The sequence below is a fragment of the Thermoascus crustaceus genome (genome assembly GCF_041956765.1).
Source record: "Thermoascus crustaceus strain CBS 181.67 unplaced genomic scaffold VTN00scaffold_9, whole genome shotgun sequence".
Classification (NCBI taxonomy): Eukaryota; Fungi; Ascomycota; class Eurotiomycetes; order Eurotiales; family Thermoascaceae; genus Thermoascus; species Thermoascus crustaceus.
Window position 1 is genome coordinate 272,465 of NW_027192535.1, and position 21,786 is coordinate 294,250.

The 21,786-nt window shown below is 53.9% G+C and overlaps 8 protein-coding genes across 8 annotated transcripts; 4 read left to right on the forward strand and 4 right to left on the reverse strand.

Annotated features, from left to right (window-relative positions):
• Nucleotides 1-1,990: 1,990 nt before the first annotated feature.
• On the reverse strand, nucleotides 1,991-2,887 carry VTN00DRAFT_10119 (uncharacterized protein; the record flags this gene model as incomplete). Its single annotated transcript, XM_069426740.1, has 2 exons — nucleotides 1,991-2,438; nucleotides 2,517-2,887. The coding sequence occupies 2 exons, from the start codon at nucleotides 2,885-2,887 to the stop codon at nucleotides 1,991-1,993; spliced, it is 819 nt and encodes a 272-aa protein (XP_069283881.1).
• Nucleotides 2,888-3,487: 600 nt separating this feature from the next.
• Nucleotides 3,488-5,395, forward strand: VTN00DRAFT_10120 (uncharacterized protein; the record flags this gene model as incomplete). The annotated part of the gene is made up of 2 exons (XM_069426742.1): nucleotides 3,488-4,984; nucleotides 5,063-5,395. 2 exons carry the CDS (start codon nucleotides 3,488-3,490, stop codon nucleotides 5,393-5,395), a joined length of 1,830 nt encoding a protein of 609 aa, XP_069283882.1.
• A 559-nt stretch (nucleotides 5,396-5,954) lies between these two features.
• VTN00DRAFT_10121 (uncharacterized protein) lies at nucleotides 5,955-7,547 on the reverse strand (the record flags this gene model as incomplete). Its single annotated transcript, XM_069426743.1, has 2 exons — nucleotides 5,955-7,312; nucleotides 7,376-7,547. 2 exons carry the CDS (start codon nucleotides 7,545-7,547, stop codon nucleotides 5,955-5,957), a joined length of 1,530 nt encoding a protein of 509 aa, XP_069283883.1.
• Nucleotides 7,548-8,715: 1,168 nt separating this feature from the next.
• Nucleotides 8,716-9,368, forward strand: VTN00DRAFT_10122 (uncharacterized protein; the record flags this gene model as incomplete). The annotated part of the gene is made up of 2 exons (XM_069426744.1): nucleotides 8,716-8,907; nucleotides 9,198-9,368. The coding sequence occupies 2 exons, from the start codon at nucleotides 8,716-8,718 to the stop codon at nucleotides 9,366-9,368; spliced, it is 363 nt and encodes a 120-aa protein (XP_069283884.1).
• Nucleotides 9,369-10,361: 993 nt separating this feature from the next.
• On the reverse strand, nucleotides 10,362-11,993 carry VTN00DRAFT_10123 (uncharacterized protein; the record flags this gene model as incomplete). The annotated part of the gene is made up of 2 exons (XM_069426745.1): nucleotides 10,362-11,588; nucleotides 11,700-11,993. The coding sequence occupies 2 exons, from the start codon at nucleotides 11,991-11,993 to the stop codon at nucleotides 10,362-10,364; spliced, it is 1,521 nt and encodes a 506-aa protein (XP_069283885.1).
• A 122-nt stretch (nucleotides 11,994-12,115) lies between these two features.
• On the forward strand, nucleotides 12,116-12,455 carry VTN00DRAFT_10124 (uncharacterized protein; the record flags this gene model as incomplete). Its single annotated transcript, XM_069426746.1, has 2 exons — nucleotides 12,116-12,314; nucleotides 12,418-12,455. 2 exons carry the CDS (start codon nucleotides 12,116-12,118, stop codon nucleotides 12,453-12,455), a joined length of 237 nt encoding a protein of 78 aa, XP_069283886.1.
• Nucleotides 12,456-12,528: 73 nt separating this feature from the next.
• On the reverse strand, nucleotides 12,529-15,106 carry VTN00DRAFT_10125 (uncharacterized protein; the record flags this gene model as incomplete). Its single annotated transcript, XM_069426747.1, has 2 exons — nucleotides 12,529-13,288; nucleotides 13,347-15,106. 2 exons carry the CDS (start codon nucleotides 15,104-15,106, stop codon nucleotides 12,529-12,531), a joined length of 2,520 nt encoding a protein of 839 aa, XP_069283887.1.
• Nucleotides 15,107-17,161: 2,055 nt separating this feature from the next.
• Nucleotides 17,162-21,267, forward strand: VTN00DRAFT_10126 (uncharacterized protein; the record flags this gene model as incomplete). The annotated part of the gene is made up of 6 exons (XM_069426748.1): nucleotides 17,162-18,341; nucleotides 18,467-19,734; nucleotides 19,783-19,908; nucleotides 19,971-20,200; nucleotides 20,254-20,549; nucleotides 20,606-21,267. The coding sequence occupies 6 exons, from the start codon at nucleotides 17,162-17,164 to the stop codon at nucleotides 21,265-21,267; spliced, it is 3,762 nt and encodes a 1,253-aa protein (XP_069283888.1).
• Between the last annotated feature and the right edge of the window lie 519 nt (nucleotides 21,268-21,786).

A 21,786-nucleotide genomic window follows, 5' to 3' on the forward strand; every position in this document is an offset into this window, starting at 1 on the left:
ACGGAGTAGACTCTGACGCCTAGTCTGGACCGTATTTCTCCAAACAAATGAGGGGAAGTACACCGCTGCGGCAGTGTGGCGAGGACAGACCAACCTGCAAACGATCTGACCAAAGTAGTTTCCACTGTACGGAGTCCACCATGTTTCGAGCGGTAAAGACACAGCCAAGACACAGCCTCAAGGTGACACAGGCAATAGATGGTTAGTATGGTATGCGATGACCACGTGGAGCGCAAGGATCATGGTTGTATCGAACTTTCATATTTATCTCGTCTCCCGCCACATGACACGAGACCTGGAGAATTCATATGGAGCCTGGTCCATCAGGGCTCAGAGCATCATTCTTGTCTGAGTCGTCTGTACGGTGCGCATCGTAACTTGTAGAACGGTCAAAGCTCTCTTTGCCAAGCTAGAAGGATATTAATTGCCCTTCAACTTGTCAAGCCACTGGCGCCCAGCCGGGCAACGATACTGAGCCCTTTTGATGATTCGTGGGTTCGGTCGGTCCGTTGAGCTAAACCTACAGATCAGAAACGAACGGGGTTATTTCTAGCGGCGCGGCGGGGACTGGTCGAGGCTTCCAGCCAGTGAGTTGCACGCAAGGGGGTGCTGGCGAGGCGCGGCGCCTTATGTCATGCTTTGGGGCCATGTGCCCTTCCGCGTGGGACATAGGAAGTATGGAGTTAGAGTAGGCCGTTGACTACTACTTCCCGACGTTGTTGATCAGTGTCAATTTCCCCGTCTGAGACCCCCAGCATGTTTCGTGGGGCAAAGCTCGAACGCCGGACTGCGCCATTAATTCTGTAGAATCATCCCCAAGCGGGAAACGGACAGAGAGTCTTTGTGATAGAGATCATCGATGCTATCCCCAATGTTGATATCCCTGTCAGTGCGCTCGTTTTTTTTTTGTGATGTCACCGTATATGTTTCTCTTGATGAATGCGATCGGCTTGGGCCGTGCGTATTAAGGCAAACCATGCTGTCTGCCGCCCATGAACGCTCACAGGAGCAAATTGCCTCCGATCTCATGCATTTAGCACTCGTCAAGACGTCCTAGAGCAAGATCGTATGCATATATTCGGGTTTAACAGTCCAATAGAAAGCTGACCATTTGAGATGCGCAATTTTTCACCGAGATTCGACCGAGTCATATCCAAAGTTTATAGTATTAGACTGTTAGCAGTGTCTCTATTAGCCATTGTAAAAGCGCACCTTAGTGATACGGCTAATGCAATGGTACCCGGTCTTTTAAAACGTCGAGGCCTTGACAATTGAGGTTCATCAGCACTCCACCGAGCGGCACGTCTCGTCGAGGGGACTGATACGTCGATGAATGAGGGGGAGGACTTCTGAATTGCTACTGATTGAAGCCCAACTTGTAATAATCGTGCAAGAGATACAGCAGCAAGGCGTCTGGTATGTTTCAGTTGATCGACAGATGGTGTAGGTGGACGACGTAGAATCTGGATGCGGACGAGTCGAGTGGTCAGGTGCGGTTCTGAAACTTGGAGACCGATCTTGCTACGGGTCATGAACCAACGTTATTTGAGATCTGCAATAACTGCGAAGATGCGTTTCTGACAGAGGACTGGATGGAACCAGATAATCTTGGGAGAGATGGAATATGAGCATTGGTACCAGTGCGTACACTTCTATCACTCCCTCGCTTTTGTTCTTTGGTTACATGGTTACATGGGCACCCACGTCTGGGACAGAGACTATAATCTTTCAATGCTATGACGAACAGTGAGCTTGCTTGCTTTAAGATAAGCGAAGGGCTCTTGAATGTGCGAATAGGTTGTTTGTTCCATTGCAAAGAATTATATAGGTGTAAATCCTAAGTAGATTTAACCTCGAGTTCAATTACATTAAGCGGGTTTATGACAAACTATAGCAAGAGAGTCATAGAAATAGCATTCACAAATCCCAACTCCAGAAAATTTAGAGACACCAAAAAAATATGTCGACCCCTGCCTGTCTTCTAGTGGCATCAATCGAAGAAGTCGGCAGCATACTTCCTACGAACCCGTCTAATCTTAAACGGCGCATCCCGATGCCCCTCAACCCCCTCACCCTGATACCTCCACGGCAGCTCCAACTCAAACTTCTCCAGCCCCCTGATCTCCGTCAACGGTTTGAACACCTCAGCCTCCGTCTCCGCGCTCATCTTCGGGCCGTTCCAGATCCGTACGTTCAGCTCACGGAGACCGGGCATGGCCTGCAGCGTCCTCCAGACTTCGAACCAGGTGTCTCTGTCATAGGGGGGTGGCGGCTGCAGGCGCGGGTCGAAGAAGCATATACAGTCCCATTCGATTTCGAGGCTGCGGATGACGGCCAAGCGGTGCGGGAGGATGGTGGATGCGAACCAGAGGATGGTGTCGTAGTCGCAGAAAAAGAAGGTGTTTTGGCTGTAGAGGAGGTCTATTGTTTCGGAGTATCTGGCAGGTTGTCAGTATGGTAACGTAGACTTGGACAAACATAGAGATTTCCAAGTCAGAATGAAGAAACTGGCATACATTCTACGACAAGTCCTAGGCAAAGATAACATCAACCTCCCCTGGGCTATCCACTTGACATATCTCGCGGTGTCATCTTTCAGGATCTTATACGTATTACCCCCAAGCGCATATGTATAGATCTTGGTACGGATCTCCGGAGGAAGCTTGGCGAAGAAAGACGACTGCAGCTGCTTCTCTGTTCGCTGATGTTGCTCTTCGCCCTTAGACACGACTATGGTTTGCGGCCCCTCGGGAAGGGGAATGGTCAAGGATCGCTCCCTCGCAGAGGGAAGTGCAACGAGAGCATTGTTGAGATGACGTTGTCGCTCCTTTTTCCTGTTGATATCACGCTTTCGAGGTAATGGTGCAGTCAAAAGGCTCGGAACCATCTTGATATATGTAATAAAGGAGAAACAATTGAAGATAACAGAACTGGAATGTCATGCGGAGAGAGACGGAAGATGCTGAATAATGTTCAGGAAATACAAACGATGGAGATACTGATAACTATTGACAAGCCCCCTGGTATTTTTCTGCTCAATTCACCTGCGTTTCCCTGCTTCACCTGTCCAAGTACCCTCTCTGAGTGAGGACGTCGAGGCTTGACATCTGCTTTTACGCTGAACAGAACACGACAGTTGTCATCTGAAACAGTCGATCACCTTAGCAGCTTGCCTGATGTAAAAGCTGATTCGCTCCTGGTGGCATGCGGCGAGGCAGTGCTGAACACAGACTGCTGCAGATAAGACATCTGGCCAGGAGCTAGATCTTTCGAAGCTTGAGCTTGCAGAAGATCATGGACGGTGATGCCTCAGGTGTATGCTGACATCTTGCCCCAAACCCTAACTTCCCGATCGAGCAATGGAGAAACTTGCCGCTCTCGGCCAGTATCAAAAAAAGGCGATGTCGAACGCCGAGAATACCTCGAGCTCCTTGCAGATAATATAATACACCTTCCTCTCTTCCCTCTCCTCATCCCGGCTCCGTGTATGAAGGCCCCTGTATATCCCGGCCTTCTGCGGTCAGCACGACGAGCAATTGCTGGCCGTCCCGCCGTCGAGGTCGTTCCCCTCTACTGCTACCGCTACCGGAGCCCGACAGCAGCAGCGGCCTTCCGCCGCCCAAAAACAACCCCCACCATCCCCCACCGTCGCCGCCTCTCCTACAACCACGATCCCTCCCCGCCGGTAACAGACACGATGCCCAAGGAGAAGCTGTCGTTCAACCTCAAGACCCCCAAGGGGACCAAGGACTGGTACGGCTCCGACGCCATCCTCCGCGATCGCATCTTCAGCACCATCGCGGGGGTCTTCAAGCGTCACGGCGCGACGGCGCTCGACACGCCGGTCTTCGAGCTGCGCGACATCCTCGCGGGCAAGTACGGCGAGGACTCGAAGCTCATCTACGATCTCCAGGACCAGGGTGGTGAGCTCTGCTCGCTCCGCTATGACCTGACCGTCCCCTTCGCGCGGTGGCTCGCCATGAACCCCGACGTCCGCAGCATGAAGCGGTACCACATCGCCAAGGTGTACCGACGAGATCAGCCGGCCATGACCAAGGGACGGATGAGGGAGTTCTACCAGTGTGACTTTGATATCGCGGGCGCCCAGTTCGACCCCATGGTCCCGGACGCGGAGGTCATGAAGATCACATCGGAGGTGTTCGAGGAGCTCGGATGGCAGGGACGCTACACGATCAAGCTGAACCACCGGAAGATCCTGGACGGTATCTTCGCGGTCTGCGGTGTGCCGCCGGAGAAGATCCGTCCCATCTCCAGCGCCGTCGACAAGCTGGACAAGCTGCCCTGGGCCGACGTGCGGAAGGAGATGACCGAAGAAAAGGGACTCGACGGAGCGGTGGCGGACAAGATCGAGACATACGTTGTCAGGAAGGGAGGACGGGATCTGCTCGAGGACCTTCTGAAAGACGAGGTTCTGGCCGCGAACCCCTCCGCCAAGCAGGGTCTGGATGAGATGGGCCTGCTCATGGAGTACCTGGAGGCTTTCGGTGTGCTGGACAAGATCTCCTTCGACCTGTCTCTGGCTCGCGGACTCGACTACTACACGGGCGTCATCTACGAAGTCGTCACGGAAGGCTCCGCGCCTGCCACCGCTACGGGGGCCGCGGAGACCCAGAACCTGCAGAAGACCGGCAAGAAGGACAAGGCCAAGGGCGCCAACATTGACGATGACGACCGATCAAACGACCCATCCGTGGGCGTTGGCAGTGTTGCCGCTGGTGGCCGCTACGACGACCTGGTCGGCATGTTCTCGAGCAGGGCGCAGATCCCCTGCGTCGGCATTTCGTTCGGTGTCGACCGTATCTTCTCCATCACCAAGGCCCGCATGGAGGCTGACAAGAACGCGGAGGCCATGCGCGCCAGTGAGGTCGACGTCTACGTCATGGCCTTTGGCGGAAAGGGATTCACCGGCATGCTCAAGGAGCGGATGGAAGTCTGCAACAAGCTGTGGGCTGCTGGAATCAAGGTGAGCAAAGCAATCCCCGTACTGCCATTTTCCCCCCTTCCCTAATACACAACACAGAACTAACAAAATACCAAACAGGCCGAATTCTCATACAAAGTCAAACCCAAACTTCCCCAGCAATTCAAGGCCGCCGAATCCGGCGGCATCCCCTTCGCCGTCATCCTGGGCGAGGACGAACTCGCCCAGGGCAAAGTCCGCGTCAAGGAGATGGGTCTCGAGGAAGGCCACCCGGAGAAGGAAGGCGTGCTGGTCGACCTGAAGAACCTCCCCGAGGAGGTCAAGGCCAGATTGGCCAGGAAGGCGCAGAAAGGTACCACCGCGGTTTCGGAACTCGTGGAGAAGGTGGAGGGGTTGGAAGTGAAAGAGAAAGAGGCGCCTCCGAAGACAGGGTCTGAGGATTCGGGCGTTTGAGAATGTGGATATGGAATGGAATGGATATGAGCATGAAGTAAATGAATGGACAAAAAAAGAAAAAAAAGAGAAAAGAAATGAAATGAATCTCCTTGTTTTATTTTTCTTTTTATTACCCTCTTCTCTGGCGAAATGAGATAGAATGCAGTCTTGTTTCTTTTTTATATCCGAATTCTGCTAGTCTCATTTCATATGTGTATGGAGACACAAAAAAGGAAAAAAAAAGGAGAGATGGAAATATACCCCCTATCTGAGACAGCAAGTCAGATCTTATCTAGATAAGATATAAGCCGGAATTAAGTACCTAATATTTTCTGGTCTGATCTACATACTGTACGCAAGTTCCGTAGAACTTCAATGATGAAGCCATTGTCCTTAACGTTGGAGGCATATCTTTTAAACGTGACGAAATTCATCCGGTTGAAGTTTTTTTTTCGCTCTGGCAACTTTCTTCTTCATCACAGATTTAATGTACATAGGAAAATAAGTGCCGGAAGTCATCATCACCACGAAGACATGTCTATGGACCACATCTATGGTTCAATTCAATTGAACCAATTCAATTCGCCTGCCTCATCAAGAACCCCTTCGCGAACGGCACCTTATCAATGAGATCCAACCCCAGACTCCTCGCCCACGTGACGGGCCCCTGTCCGGGGACATTGTACAGCTTGTGCAGCAGGTCGCAGACGGCGCCGACCTTGGCGTTGACGGCGTACCGCTCGTGCGGGTACCGCTCCAGGCTGAGGATATCGCCGATGTCCATGCCGTGGCGGACGGCGTACTCGATCGTGCCGGAGAGAGAGGCGACGTCGCCGAGGCCCAGGTTCAGGCCCTGGCCGGCCAACGGGTGCACGACGTGCGCGGCGTCGCCGACGAGGGCGACGCGCGGGGAGATGTAGGTCGATGTGTGCCGGAAGCGGAGAGGGAAGGAGGCCACGCTGCGGTCCTGGACGGCTGTCACCGGGGGAGGGATGTGAGAGGGTTGAGGGGTGTGTTGGAGTCGCCAGTTCAGTTCGTCCTCGTGCTGGCTTATGTCTGCTGTGGATGAACGTGCGGTAGGTTCGAGGCGGAGCATGTACCGAAGATCGGTGCCTGAGAGGCGGAAGGCAGCGTTGACCATGGCGATGAACGCGTTCGGGGGCAGAGACTTCAGGTATGCGGCGTTTTCTACGGTCGTGGACCAGACCAGCGTAGCGTGGTTGTTGGGGAGCGGGAGCAGAGCAATTGGGCCACCTAGGGCAGGGAGGAAGCGCTGATAAGCTGTCTTTAGCCCGGCTGGGAAGGGCTGGGTTGCCGGCTCAGACAGTGAAAGAGTAGCGACGATGCCGTGCCTGTTGTAGTCCCATCCATCTGTAGCGATGCCTGCGAACGTACGCACGGGGCTGTTGATCCCGTCGGCACCGATCAGGAGACGGGCTGCGATACGGGATGGCGGCTGAGAGGCTGCGGAGGCAGAGGGAGAAAGGGAGAGAACCGGCCAGGCGGACAGATCGGGTCCGTCAGCATAGTCGGTGCCATTCTCAATCGACGAGACGGTGGTGTTGGAGAAGATCGAGACACCCTCCTCACCGAGGGAGAAGATACGGGTCAAAAGCGCCCGAACGAGATTCGCATTCTCCGTCATCGTTGCAACTATCCGAGGATCCTCGAAGGGGGAGGTCTCGACGGTCCAATCAAAGGTTATTCGAGAGCCCGTCTCGCCATCCCACACCTGCATCTCGTGGTAAGGCTGCGTGCGAGAGCTGTCCACATGTTGCCAGGCCCCAATTCTCTCTAGAAACGCGACAGACGACGGGGTGAGACTGCTGACTCGGTTGGAGTACAGGCGCGGCTCGAGAGACCATGTCCGGCCCTTGCTGAGGTCCTGGCTCTCAACGAGGGCGACCTTGAGCTTGGATGTAACCGGGGATGCTCCTATGCAGCTCTGTTAGCTTCAATATTTAGTCAATGGCAGCAATTGGGCTGATATATGCATACTGAGCGCTGCCAAAAGTCCCAGACCGGCTGGTCCGCCTCCGACGCAGACTACATCGTATACCTCGGGGACATTGTCAGCCTTGGATGCGAACCTCCTCCGTCCTGCCAGTACACCGCGCTGGCACGACGGGCAGACGTACGGACGAAGCGCAGAACGAGCGAGCTGCCTCATCTCTGCGGTTTCTGCGCCCTGGAAGCTCGCGGAGCGCGAGAGTTGATGTCTCCGCAGCGTCCGAAGGCGGCGGTGCTGCAAACAGAGCAAACGGCCTCGTCTTCTCTTCAACCCCTCTATCTCGTACTCAGTATATGTACATGTACACACTGTACAGCCAGCGGACACTCTCCGAGATACCTGCCAAGAAGACGCTTTCTAATTATAATCATGATCGTGAAGAACCACGTTATGCTTATGCGCTCTGACTGCTCTAACCGGTCTCTCTGCAGGGAATGATGTCTTCTGTCCAACGCGCCTGTGTCTCGAGCGCCCTGCACGAAGCGTCAACCCACGTCAGCCGGTGGACTGCTCGGGTAGAAGACAGCTAGAATATGCTTGATTGTCATCCAGTGCGACCACCAGTTTCTCGTCATCGCTTTTGGCGGCGGCAGCGTCATGGTCATTGGTCGTTACCGCTGCTGCAGAGACTCAGCCACCGCAGGTACAACGCCGGCTCCCCTGCGAACGTCCTGCTCATCCCTGAGAGCTTTCTGATCTATGGACGATGAACGGGGCTTTGTTCTTTGCCCCCTCCCTTTGGCTGCCCCGGAAGACCCGCCTTTTTTTGCTCTGCAACCGTTAAATAAGATCTGCAAGAAAGCCCGGGATGCCGCCCTGCCTCGTGGACTTTGCTGTGGTGTGCTGGACGGCGAAACGGGGCCCGGCATGAAATAACCTCTAGGTTATGAATCCTATCCAGTAGCACACATCCTCTGGGCTGAAGACGACCTGTTTTTCTTGCACAGCTTCATTTATTATTTCGTATTTCATTTCAATCCACAGCCTTACGATAGCCTGGCCGCACATCAGACCACGCCACCAGCAGCTGAATAATTCCCAGGAGCTAGACCGAGGGGTGAATTGAGGAAGGTTACTGTTGCCGTTGCATACGCATACAGCTCCAGCTCCGCTCCCTGGTCCTTTGGGTGTTCTCTCTGCAGATTGATCGTCCTCTGCTTTACTGGTTGTCGTTAAAAAGTATTTATCTGGGTGACCAGGCTTCACTACTGCGCCTTTTTACTTTTTCTAGATCGCCTTAGAGGACATCCAGACGCAGCCTCGCTGATACGAGCTCAGCTCAGCCATCTTCATACAATACCTACAGAAGAATTCAACTCTGCGGCAGATGCCGTCTACTACGACCCCTACGGCTACTACTACCACGGAGAGCATGGATACTGAGCTCTGTCCGAATTTTGCTCAACCAAAGTCCTCCTCGTCCAACAGGCTGTCTATCGGGTATGACCACGAGGTCTATCTCCAGTTGACGGCGGGCGAGAAAGCCGCGGAGAAGACGCCAAACCAGATATATATGGAGGTATGTTACCTATATCACTGGACTTGTCTTCCTTCCAAGCCCCTCCCTCCACGCTGGTGAAATGCAGTGTCTATATATGGTATAGCTCGATGAAGAGGACCTCATGGGAGTATGAGTTTACTATTCGTACAACTCATATAAATTCCCCAGTCAATTTCTTTTATTTTTTTTCTTCCTGGTTCAAAATCTACCCTTTTTTTCCAACGAATAAATATATTTATCTATTCTATTCAACACCCTTCTCTGAAATCTGAAAATAAAATTAAAAAAAAAATTAAAAAAAACAACAGGAACGGGCCCGCCGCCTCACCCTCCGCGCCCAAGACCCCGCCGTTTCCGGCCCCCAAGCGGGTCCCAGCTCTATCGACTTTGAGTGCGCGGAAAACCAGCTCAAGCAGAACAATAACAATCATAATAACAATACTACTGCCGACGGAAAATCGAAGTCAAAGTCGAAATGAAGGGGGAAAAGAAAAAATTCACATGCAATTTGTTATTTATTATTCCTGGCCTTGTTGGTTGAAGTGAGGGAGCTAGAGGTGCATGCCCTGAATTACAGTATAGCGCGGGAGACAAGGTTTCTCTTTTTCTGTTCTTGAACTTGATTTGATCTTATCTGATCGACTTGACTTGCTCTTAGCGAGGAGTTTAGTCCGTGTGGAGGAGTTTTATTTTTATTTTTATTTTCACGACTTGCTTTTTTATTCAATTCAGTTCAATTCAATTCTTGAAGAGCTCCTTTTTTTCTACAACTTTTAGGTACTTTTTACATCCTTTTTACTACCATATCGGCACAAAATTCCTCTTGTCTTTTCCTCTGAACAAGTGCCTGAAAGGCCAAGGCAAAAATAGAGCATTGCCTTGGAAGAGAGCTATTTATCATTTCATGTCACATCCATATCCATATTCATATCGGAACGTGAATTGGATTGCATTGTATTGTATTCCTATTCATTCATTTACTTCATTTCATTCAATCAATCAGTAAGTAGTCAGTAAGTAATCTGTAATAGGTAAATATAAACGTTAACATAAAATGTCTGTGTGTGTATGTGTGTGTGTGGTGGGGTTCGACATTCAAACATGCAGCCAGTTAAGTAAGTAGTGTAAACACAACAGAGCAAAAGAAGAACGCCTCCAAACCAGACAGACAAGACACTTCAGGTGTTAGTGATAAGGTTAAAAAAATGAAACATGGGGAAATCTGCATGGGGGAATCTGAATAAAAGCCCGACCGATATCATTAATTTGCCCTTCGCTTTCTGTCCTCGACAATCAAAAGTCAGCAGATCGACACTGGAACCTGCAGTCGAATCGATTCAGACCACGGGATCTCGTTTCAGTTTGTATGGGATAGGATAGGACCTATAAAGGCAAGGAAAGTCATACCCATCTCATAAAAGCACTGAATTTAGTATGGTATGTGAATATATCAACCCAGGCGACCGACCAAGCTACCTCGTTTCAATGCCTTCCGACCCGTCATCGCTCGCACCATGACCATGACCATGGCTTACACCTACGCCTTCTTCTCCCTCAATCTCGCCCTCCATCTCCGCGATGAACCGTTCCCACGTGTTGATAACGCCCTGGTAGAACTCGATGTGCTTCTCCGCCAGCGCGCCCAGCGTGTCACGGAACTCGACGGCCTTGATGCGCTCAAAGTCCGCGACCTCACGGACGACTTCCTCGTCGAACATTTCCGACGTGGTGCGCGACGACTCGACTTCGCGCGTCAGCTCGTCGATGCGGAGCTCGAGCTTGCGGACGCGCTCGCGCCGGGACTGCTCGTGGTCGACGCCACGCATGTCCTCCATCTTGGAGCGTATGAAGGATGCGGGAGAGGAGGTGAGAGGGTTAGAGGCGTAGTAGGAGGAGGGGTTGTTGGCGAGGGCGTCGCGGTCCGCGACGGCTTTGTTGCGGTATTCGACGAGGGCTTCGAAGTCGAGTTGTTTCTGCTCCCGAGTCTTCAGAAGGGATTTCAGGGAGAGGATGTAGCTTTCCATATCGCGAAGGGAGCCGAGGTAATTCTGGTCCGTATGCTCCTTGAGAGATTTCAATCCGCGCGCGGTCTCCTCTACCGACGCAGCAAAGATCTGGAGCGGCACCTCGATGTCCGGCTCGAGGGGCACCAGCTTGCGGAACTGCGTCGCCAGATCTGTGTAGTCCGCTTCGAGGTCTGCTTCGCGACGGGCGACCCGCGCCACGATCTTCTCGACATGGTTCAGATCCTCGTCCAGCTTGTCCGCCTTTTCGCGGACTTCGATGAACCGCCGGTCTGGCTTGTGGACCTTGGTGAACGCATTCACGAAGGTGTCTGTGAAGTTATCGAAGATGCCAGTGGCGCCGCCATCGGAGGTGCTATTCGACCCGCGCGACGACCGCAGTCTCATGTGGGCGTTCCAGTCGGGCGACTCGAGGAAGATCGCCAGCAGCGGAGCCCGGCGGAGCACAGGGTGCAGCGTTAGCCGCTTGATGAATCGATGTAGCGACCATGCCCGTCGGTGGGTGAAGTCTGGGCCGAACCTGTCCCCCCGCACGTACTCCATCTTGTGCTTGTCCGGCAGCGGCGGCACGGCGCAGGCTGGATACTCCCGAAACAGGGTCTTGTAGAGGAAGTAGAAATCTGTGAACCGCCGACGGACGGCGAAATCAGGCTTCTGAAAAGATTTGAAGTCGGTCTGTTGTTGTATCAAAAGTCAACATCGTGGACATAGAGATCAACCAGGCAGGCAGCTGCATAAGTGTAGGATAGGGAGCATCAAAGCAAGGCAAAGAGGTAAACCACGCACATGTGTAGTAACCAGGTATGAAACATATGCATCCTTAGTCCCATCATTCTCCTTCAAGGGCGTGTCGACGGTGACTTCCAGCACGCCGTCCCCGATGCCAGCGAGGTCGACGGCGTCCGCCAGAGGCCCAGCCTGGGGCTCATCATGCGTCGAGCTCATCCTCCGTTTGCCATTGATGTCGCGGTCCGGTCTGTGGGCTTCATCGACATCTGACTCTGTAGTCGTCGGTCGCGAGATGTCGCTCTCAGCGTCGTTCCTCCAGGAAACGCTGTCAAAGTCGTCGTGATGATCCATGGGAAGGTCGTCCCGTACGGACTGCCGTGGGGATCGGGATCACAGGACGAACCAGGAGCGGGGGAGCTGGTCAGCTCCAGAGGGATGGAGAGCGACTGAAACACAGGCAGGCAGATCGAACGATGTCTTCGAACGAGTCCAGACAGCGACAAGTTGCAGCAGCCGGGAATTCGAAGCTGGTCAAGGAGGGAGAGTTGCGGAGAGAGCGTCGTGGTCGGCGGGCGTTGATGTTGGAGACGCAGGTCCAGGTCGCGGTCCGGCCAAGCAGCGTCATCGTCCCGCCGGCCGCGGTCGATCCTCCCGACTGTCGCATCGAGGCATGTATACTCGGATATACTCGACTTTGCTAGTAGGATGGGTAAAAAAAAGTCTATTGTATTCTCCAGTGTCCCTGAAATCAATTACTGATGCACTAACATATAAGGTAAAGCCAGGTCTCGACCCCGACGGACGCCGCCTTAGCTCCAAAATACCCATGCAGGATACAAAATCAAAACAAATGTGATGCTACAATACTTGCATAGAATGCAACATATCAGGCCTCTCCATGCTTCTCCGGGTCTCTGGACTTCTCCAGCAGGCCTCCTGCCTCGCCTCCCGGCCGGTCTCGGTAAGGCTCATCGTCTTCCTCGTCACTGAGCAGTTCCTCATCGCTTTCCCCAGCAAAGGCATTGTACAGCTCACCACCCCGGCGTCTCTTGGCACCGGCCTGGCCGTTCAGTGCCTGACCATCCTCCTCGTCGTCGATCATCTCGAATTCGTAGCCGTCGTGGGGGTTGTTGCGTAGCCGCTTCCGTCGCTGGACAAAGAAGTAGACGCCCAGGCCGATGCAGAAGATTATGATTAGCGCCAAAGACGCATATATCCAAACCTGCGTTCGCTTGGAGGCGCCAAATGTCGGGAAGAACGACGGAAGAAAGCTGTCAGAGGAGGCAGTTTCGGCGGCAGCAGACGCTGCAGCCTCGTCTGCGCCCGTCGTCGCGGCAGGGGCTGTGGCTGTCGGAACTGCTTCTACTGACGATGGCTTCTCGTTCACAGGGCGTTCGATGTGATCCGTTGGAACGCTGGGTGGTTCAGTTTTGGTCTCTCCAGTATCAATGCTGACCGTGGCTACCACGGCGTCTTCAATGGTGTGTTCGTCGTCGTGCTCATTCGGGAGGGGATGGAGTTGCTGGTTTGACCCGTCAATCGCCTCTCCCCATAGATTGAGTCGCCAGTCGATGAAGACGCCGCTGAACTCATTGACCTTGAGGTCCTTGACAACCACAGTCCAGTTGCCGATGCCAGATTCACCCCTGTGGAGATGTCAGAATTCAAATCGGAGAATCAAGAAGATTACCTGAATTTACTCACCAGTGAGCGACGGACATGAACGTCCAGTCAACGTAGCCCGCAGCTTCGTTATCGAGCCGTCGTGCTGTGCTCAAGTGGCTAACAATTCCCTCTGGACTGCGCAACTCGACGCTGAGGTCGCCACGGCGGGTGTGGTTGACGTTCATGGTCACGGTAACATGCTCCAGTCTCGCAAGATTGGCCTTCTTTAAGGCGTCTGCAGTTACTTCAAACGTGCTTGCGAGACCATGGTCCCCCTGAGGGATATCTTGCAGAACTCTCAACCACGGCGAGTTAAACCATGCTTGCGGCTTGACTAGATTCCACTCTTTGGCTTTCTGTACCAAGGAATATGTGTCCACTTTGCCGTATCCCCAGGTATGGCTGAACTTCTTTCCGATCTTCGTGACTTGCCAGCTCCCGTCTTCCTCGTGAACGGGAACAGCTGTCTCCATCAGGATATACTGGGCGTCGCGCCAGGTCAGTTCCGGTCGGACGCTCAAAGCAAGAGCCAGGGCACCTGCGGCCAATGGACCCGCCGCTGAAGTACCACCATGGCCCGAGTTACACTTGTTGGGGCCAACATCTGTGGTATGGATGGCGTCGCCTCCGCCGCTACTGTAGGCAACCACCAACTGTGCGGAACATGACTCCGAATAACTGGGGTGATTCCCCTCTCTGTCGATTGCGCCAACCGTAATGCTGTAGATACTGTTGGTGTAGCCGTCGAAATTGCAGTTGTCATCGCTCATAGCACCATTTCCGGCCGCGAAAACAAATATGGATCCCCTTCCTTGCCGGCCTTTCTGCACGCCGTTAACCATGGCCCGTCTGATGAGGATTCCAGGAGCATCCATGGTCTGTCCGTCGTCGGGAGGGCCCCAGGAGCAGGAGTAGATATCATTGTGTTGGAAACCATAGTTCACGGCCGCAGCCTCGTCGACATCATTGATGGGCTTGGACAGGATACGGATGCCGGCAACCTTGCTGTCATATGCCATCCCGACCCCACATACATCGTTTCTGGACGCCGCAACCTCTCCTGCGCATCTCGTGCCGTGTTTGTCATCGTACAGTCGCGGTCTCGGCTCCTCCGTCCTGTCATTGAAGTCGTATGACCCCGGAGCGTAATAGTTGGCCTTGAGGTCGTTGCTGTACATGTCCAAGCCATCATCGACGATGGCCGTGGTGACGCCTTGACCCGTAATCCCTTCCAGCCAGACGCCCGTCACATTAAGGTCATGCCCGAGTTGTGCTGCATTGAACAAGTGCCATTGCTCGCTGAAGATAGGATCCGTAATCCCCAGCGTGGAGGCTATGTCCTTCCTGGTCTGAGCAGCCACAGGATCTTCCTGCACACTGCTTCTAGATGGCCACAAGGAACCCCGTGACTCCACAGGTGGTGGTATTCTCTTCTGCAACCGCTGCTTGAGAGCCAACTTCTGCGACCAAAGGATCCCGTCTAGACCATCGGACCTCTTGCCTAGCACTGCAGCATGGTCTCCAGCACGGCGCCGCAGCTTTCTCCGGGCTCGTAGGTCCTCCAGCAACGCGTCTACCTCAGCGCTTCTCTCTTTCGGCAAGGAAAACGTATGGTGGTCGACGAGCTCTCCGACCTGACCTTCATGGCGGGCACCGAGGACACGTGCGACATGCTCGGGGGACGTCGAAGGATCGAGATGAAGGGCGAAGAAATCGTGGGTATCATGGGTAGGAGGGTTCAGGTCCGCAAACGATGTACATATTAAGGCGCAGGCAGCCGCTGCGCGAAGAAATCGCATGTTGTAGGTAACCGGGGGTGGAATGGTATCTGGGACGAGGGCGCCTCTCCAGGCGGCAGAATTAAGGCAGACTGGTGCTTGCCATCAACGATACCAGATCTTCGATGGCAAAACAAGATTCGATTCACTCCCCGAAAAGACAAAAAGATGATTCCGCGCAGTTAGACAGGTCCGGAGCCGTGTTTTGCTGCTCCGAAGCCGTGGTGGATGTTGTAGAAGACAGGGAACTCCGGGCGCTGCGGAGGCGGCTTTGAGAGCAGGGCCGCGCGGGCTTCAGGAGGCTCAAGGCGGAGAGATCGTCCTCTGCGGACGTGGCCTGGCGGAGCGACCGATCACAGACACGGCACGGCAGCGCCTGAGCGATGAGCTCTTCGAGGATTCAATGCGATCTCTACGCTGTTTTTAACCCTTTTCTTTTCTTTTCTTTTCTTTTTTTTTTCCCTATGTGGGAAGTATAAGAGGGAACATCGCCCGCAGTCTGCAGGCCAGAGACCACGTTTCCTCTAGAGCGCTATATAAATAACAATAATGCGGCAGGACAGGACTCACGAGGTGGGCCGGGAGAGAAGACAGGCATTGTTATTCCTTCTTTCAAGCCCCGTCGCTGCAGATCGTCAGCAGAATCGTAAGCCAGCGCTGTGGCGCATGTTGGCAACGCATCCTCCGCCCCCATCGTCCCCTCATTTATCTGAGCTCCATGGATCCTCGAAGCTTTTGCGGGCCGCCATCGCATCCATGGACAGTTGCAGTCTGCAGCACAGCCGTTGGGACGCGAAGATGCGGTCAGGCATCGAGATCTGTATGTAGAAAATGAAGCTTTCTTCTCAGTGGCCGCCAGCAAGCGAAAGTTCATCGGCCCCGCGTGAGCCAACTCTGACAACCAGCCACCAGGATATTGAAAGGCTGGGCCACAGTCCTGCAAAAGCTGCTGGACACTATCTTCCTGGGATTCATCTATCTCTCTCCCATCTGCACCGGACGGAGAGAGTTTTCCCTTTGCCATCTTAGTCTGTGTTCCATCTCTCTTGTGCATCACTGGCGTTGTATATACATGCGTCAGCTGCCAGCGAATGCCAGCCCACTCGGCGCAACCCAGCATCAGCACCTGTCGCCATGACGCCCACGTTGCGGACCTTTATGTGATGCTTGTTCCTGACTAAAACTAACCCCCCAGAGACCAGTGGCATAATTCATCTTGCGCATTTTGGAGCTTGACTGTTACTCACCAGAGCTGTCTGTGTGAGACTTGTAACTAACCTTTTTCTCCATTGACGTATGTCTACCATTGTTCAATGAATGTCTTTCATGCAGCCGTCTTGTGTTCTCTGACTCTGAAAAGCTTATTCACTGACTATCTTCAAGCATCACATTGGTATTTTCTTACGCAGTCCCTCCCATCAACACAACCCCCCTTGCCTTATCGTCGAGCAGTTCTCCACCAACACAACACAAGCATAGGGACAGTTCGAGTCGACATCACCTTGAATTATAGAGGTCAATAATCACAGCATGATGACGACAGCCACGTCTCGACTGGCTTCTGGCCCTACAAGCGGCAACTCTGCCTGCAATCAACAGGGAGCATCCAATGGCATGACAAGGGCATCTTCACACAGACGGCCGGAGAGTCTTAGCACCAGTCAGCCTGTGATGGACCATCAAGATGGACCGGCGTACCTGCCAGCAGCTCCAGAAGCTCCGCGAGCTCCTCCATCCTTATACAGAGACAGCGTAACTACAGCGTATGATAACCATGAAGACCGTTCGTTCTCTGCAAGGATGCAATATTTACCACCTGAACATAGGTACGCGCTCTCGGGGGAGACTTCAAGCGACGACTTCGACAATTATGGGATACAACAAAACGCGAGTTTCCCAGACTCGAGACGCTACATGCCGAGAAGGTCCTATACAACCACATCATACAGAAATGGTTCTTCCAACTCTATTACACCGGCCTCTTCTATCCGACCGCAGCACACGCGGAGAGCCTCAGAGACCGTGCCTACTCTTGATTCTAGCAGCCAGATCTCACCAATCAGTCGATCTAGTACGATGCGCTCTTCGACTTCACAGCGACATAACAAAGCTCCGGACCGATCTCCCCTTCAACAGCTCGAGATGGCATTGCAGGGCATTACTAAGGAAGAAAAACGAGCTAAGGTTCAAGAAGCTGAAATGCGACTGAAAGAACAGATAGCGCGCCGCGAGCGTGCGCGTGGTGGTAGTGGTCAGGATGATTCCCCGACACCACTACCGAAGTCAGATTCTCGCAGGAGTTCCAAGGCAGAACCTTCGACTGCTGAGGTCGCCAGGCTTGTGCGCAACTTGAGCACTCGGCAGCGAGATATGCTGCAACAGCACAGTGCTTCGACCGAAACAAAGCAGCCAGAGTCGCAGCGGTTTTCTGCAGGAGGTCATGGTGACGACTACCAGGAGCCGCAGGATGCAGTGAAAGTGGCAGTTACTATCGGCAAACCACCTTCTCGTGATGTTCAGTACACTGCGGTACAGCCTGCCAAAGAACCTCGGCACGCTACTGCTGAAAACTATAACCAGCAGAATGCTGGGGATGTCCGTGATGCGGAGCGGCAGGTCAAAGTCTACCACTCTCGGGCGCAAAGTGTGGACCAACCGCCAAATCGACGGCCACTTCCGGTGCCAAATGCTTCTCATAGAGTACTTATGTCTGATCCTTATGTGCCTAAAACCGACGAAATAAATATAATTGGAAGGGCGAATAGCAAGAGGTTGCAGAAGGAGCCGCCACGTGCCTACAGGTATGAGCGCCGTGTCGAGTACGGGGATCCTCGAAACATACCAAGAGAACAATTCGAACACGGAGGATATGGATCTGGTGCTATGGGAGCTGGTCCGCAGACCTCCCCGGGACCCAGTGCGGCGGAAACCAGTCCCGCGCCAATCGGGCTCGGTCTGACGCAGGACCAGGACAGCGTACAACAATCTATGAATCGCGACATCCAACCCAACGCGGATCGGCCGTCCAAGCCGAAGAAACAGACTGTGTCTTTCGATATGCCACCGCCAACGCCGCCGCCATTGACTGAATGGAAACAGGCTCCCGTGGCCAGGCTGCGTGCTGCGGATTTGGAATTTAGAGACTTTGACGCTGATAAAGGCCAGTCTTGGTGGGCAAGTGGAGGAACTAAGAATCGGAGACAGAGCAGAGTGCTTCCTAGTGACTATCAGCAGAAGCAAGTACCAAAAATAAAATGTAAGTCGTTTTCTCCTGTCTCCATATATATGATAATGTCTGCTTAGTTGGCACTGGTTTAATTGTGCTGTTTGGCCGTGGTTATCTATTTCTGTGCCTCTACTGACAATAAATAATCTACACAGCAACCACTGGTTTCCAACCTGCTCTATATCTAAAATGTGGTCCTCTACTCCGTTACACCGGCATGAGGAGAGACAAGGTAGATCGCCCCAGTGGGCCCGTTGAGCTAGAGACGTGGAGGGGTAGTATCATGATAGTCACTCAAGACTCCAAGTCTTCTTATGAGACGCCTCCTACCTTGCGACTTTTCTCCCAGCCAATGGATCTTCTCCCACCTCCCCCGGCTCAGGTCAGTGGTGAGGAGGGCGCGCAGCTGGCGCCGGAGTATGTCGACCCGACAGCTGGCCTCATCAAACTGGGAAGGGACGGGAGACCGCTATATGTCAAGCCCGTCGAACATCTGGAGCAGGGCGTTGATTATTCGTCCATCGAGAATGATGATGGACTCTTTGAACAGTCTCCTAGTCCGATTGACTACAGCAGCGATGGGCCAGGGCAGCCGGTCCCGACCAATAGGATCCATTCAACGGATGGAGAGACCACCGACAAGTACAAGGAGATCAAGGGGGTTCGGTTATATGCCGATTCGGACAGAGACGTGACTTTCTGGCGGTTCAACATCGAAGTCGAGCTCAGTGACAAGCAGGAGAGGATCGCGTACCGCATCAACAATGGTCCGGCTATTGGGTTCTGGGTGCCTGCCAGGGGACAGTCGATGAACATCATGTTCCACACCTGCAACGGCTTCAGCTTATCCGTAGACCCTAACAAATTCAGTGGCCCTGACCCCCTCTGGAGAGACGTCCTCACGGAGCATCAGACCCGCCCCTTCCATGTCATGATCGGTGGAGGCGACCAGATCTACAACGACAAGGTCCTACTGGAGTCAAAGTACTTCCAGGAGTGGATACGGATCAAGAATCCTCACGAGAAGCGTCATGCGCCGTTCCATCCGGAACTGAAGGCGGAGCTGGAGTCCTTCTACCTAGAACGGTACTGCACGTGGTTCTCCCAGGGACTCTTCAGTCTTGCCAATTCGCAGATCCCGATGATCAACATCTGGGACGACCATGACATTATCGACGGCTATGGCTCGTATTCTGACCATTTCATGCGGGCTCCCGTTTTCTCCGGGTTGGGTAGAATTGCGTTCAAATACTACTTGCTGTTCCAGCACCAGAGCGTGCCGGAGGAGACCGAAGCGGACGAGCCGAGCTGGCTCCTCGGAGCCGGGTCGGGTCCGTACATTAAAGAGAGGAGTAGGAGTCTCTTCATGTTCCTTGGAAAAGGCGTTGCCTTCCTCGGGTTGGATTGTCGAACTGAACGGACGGTAAGTTGGGTTTGAGGGAGTCGTACGGCCAGTACTAACGTCCTACAGAGGGAGGAAGTTCTGAGTGAAGACACATATGATCGCATTTGGGATCGATGCCACCGCGAAATCGTCAAGGGCGAGACGAAGCATCTGATTGTGCTTTTAGGCGTCCCTATGGCCTACCCCAGACTTGTGAGTGGCTTCCCCGTTTTCGAGAGCATTTCTGTGGAAGAGGAATTCTAACCTGGCTTTAGGTTTGGCTTGAGAATATCATGACGAGCCGGGTACTGGATCCTGTCAAAGCTCTGGGACGAGCTGGCGTGTTCCATACCCGCCTCCTTAACAAGTTTGACGGCAGCGTCGAGATCGTGGATGATCTGGATGACCATTGGACCGCCAAGCATCACAAGGTCGAACGGCAGTGGTTGATCGAGGATCTCCAGGACCTTGCAGCTGAAAAATCTGTGCGCGTCACAATCTTGAGGCAAGTCACCAGTCGGCAGGAAACGTGTATCGGACTTTGCTGACTGTGAACAGCGGCGACGTGCACCTGGCAGCCATTGGCCAGTTCTACTCGAACCCCGGTTTGAAGCTTGCCAAAGACAAGGACTACAGATACATGCCCAATGTTATCTCGTCGGCCATCGTCAACACGCCGCCGTCAGAGATGCTAGCGGACGTGCTCAACAAGCGTAACAGGCTCCATCACTTCGACGCGAACACCGACGAGAGTATGATCCCCATCTTCACCCATGACGTCGACGGCAAGGCGAGGAACAACAAGCGGCTGCTGCCCAGACGGAACTGGTGTTCTATCCGAGAGTATCAACCTGGTGAGTAGGCAGCCTCTGATATCGACCCAACCTGGGTTATTCTGACGGGATTGCAGGATCAACGCCCCCAGGGACGCCTTCTGAGCCGGAAACGCCTTCCACGCCAGAACATCCGGGCAAGCAGAAGGGCGACAAGCCCCAAGGCGGTCTGCTGCGCAGGCTGTCTCGACGCGGTCCGCCGCCCCCAGAGACGGGAGACGGCAACCTCCCTCCACGGGGGCAGGTCGCTCCTCGCCCGGGGACCTTCCACCGGCGCCCGACGAACCTGAGCCAGAAGGGGGCCAAGAAAGAAGCCAAGGAGGGCGACGACGGCGCAGGAGGCTACGTCAACCTGGAAGGCGGGCTGGATATCACGCTGAACCTGGAGATCAGCGCCCAGGACCCGGCGGGTATCACGGTGCCGTACAAGCTGCTGGTGCCGGCGCTATGGTACGAGGACGGGCTCGACCCGAACCCGGCGCCGTTGCCGAAGGGGTGGAAGAAGTGGTTCGGGCGGCGGAAGAAGAAGGAGAGCTACCTGGAGGAGGGGGCCGCGAGCGAAGAAGACGAGGAAGACTACGAGTACGAGGACGGGGAGTACAACGAGGACCGCTGGGCGAGCGACGAGGGCCTGCCATACGGGCCGCAAGCGAACGCGGCCGGGCAGGATGACGGTGACGGGGAAAACGGTGTGGAGGCCAACGCCAGACCGAAGAAGCGGTGGTTCGGCCGGGGCTAGGTGGCGCTTAGGTATGGGGATCGACGCAGATGTATGGAGTATATACCCTGGGAATCTGGACCTGTGCTGCTTGTTGGGAGTCCCCTGATGCCAGCTACGTAGGCGTTTAAACTAGGAGACTTGGCCTGGTCCTCCGTAAGCTATTGACCGTCCTGACGTGACGTGGCCGGCGGGTGGAGCAGCTGCTGATGATATCGTGGAGAGATCATCTCGTCTTCTTCGTCTTCTCCGCGGTCGAGGCCGGCGTCGCTTTCTAATCATGAACACGTGACGCGGTCTCGAAAGCCCTGATTCCTAAGACTCTTGCCTCCAGATAAATCATAAATCTGCCGGATCGCTTGAGCGCTCGAGAAAAATCTCTAGATTACATCTCTCTCTGTCGGTCTATCTTCTGTCTATCCATCGTCCAGCTCTGCTCTGTTGCATCAACCGCTGTCCGGTCCCACCTGAGCGCCGTCGTCCCAGCCCCTCCTCTGCCATATACCCCCCCCCTCCCCTTCTTCTATCTCGACCTCTGAA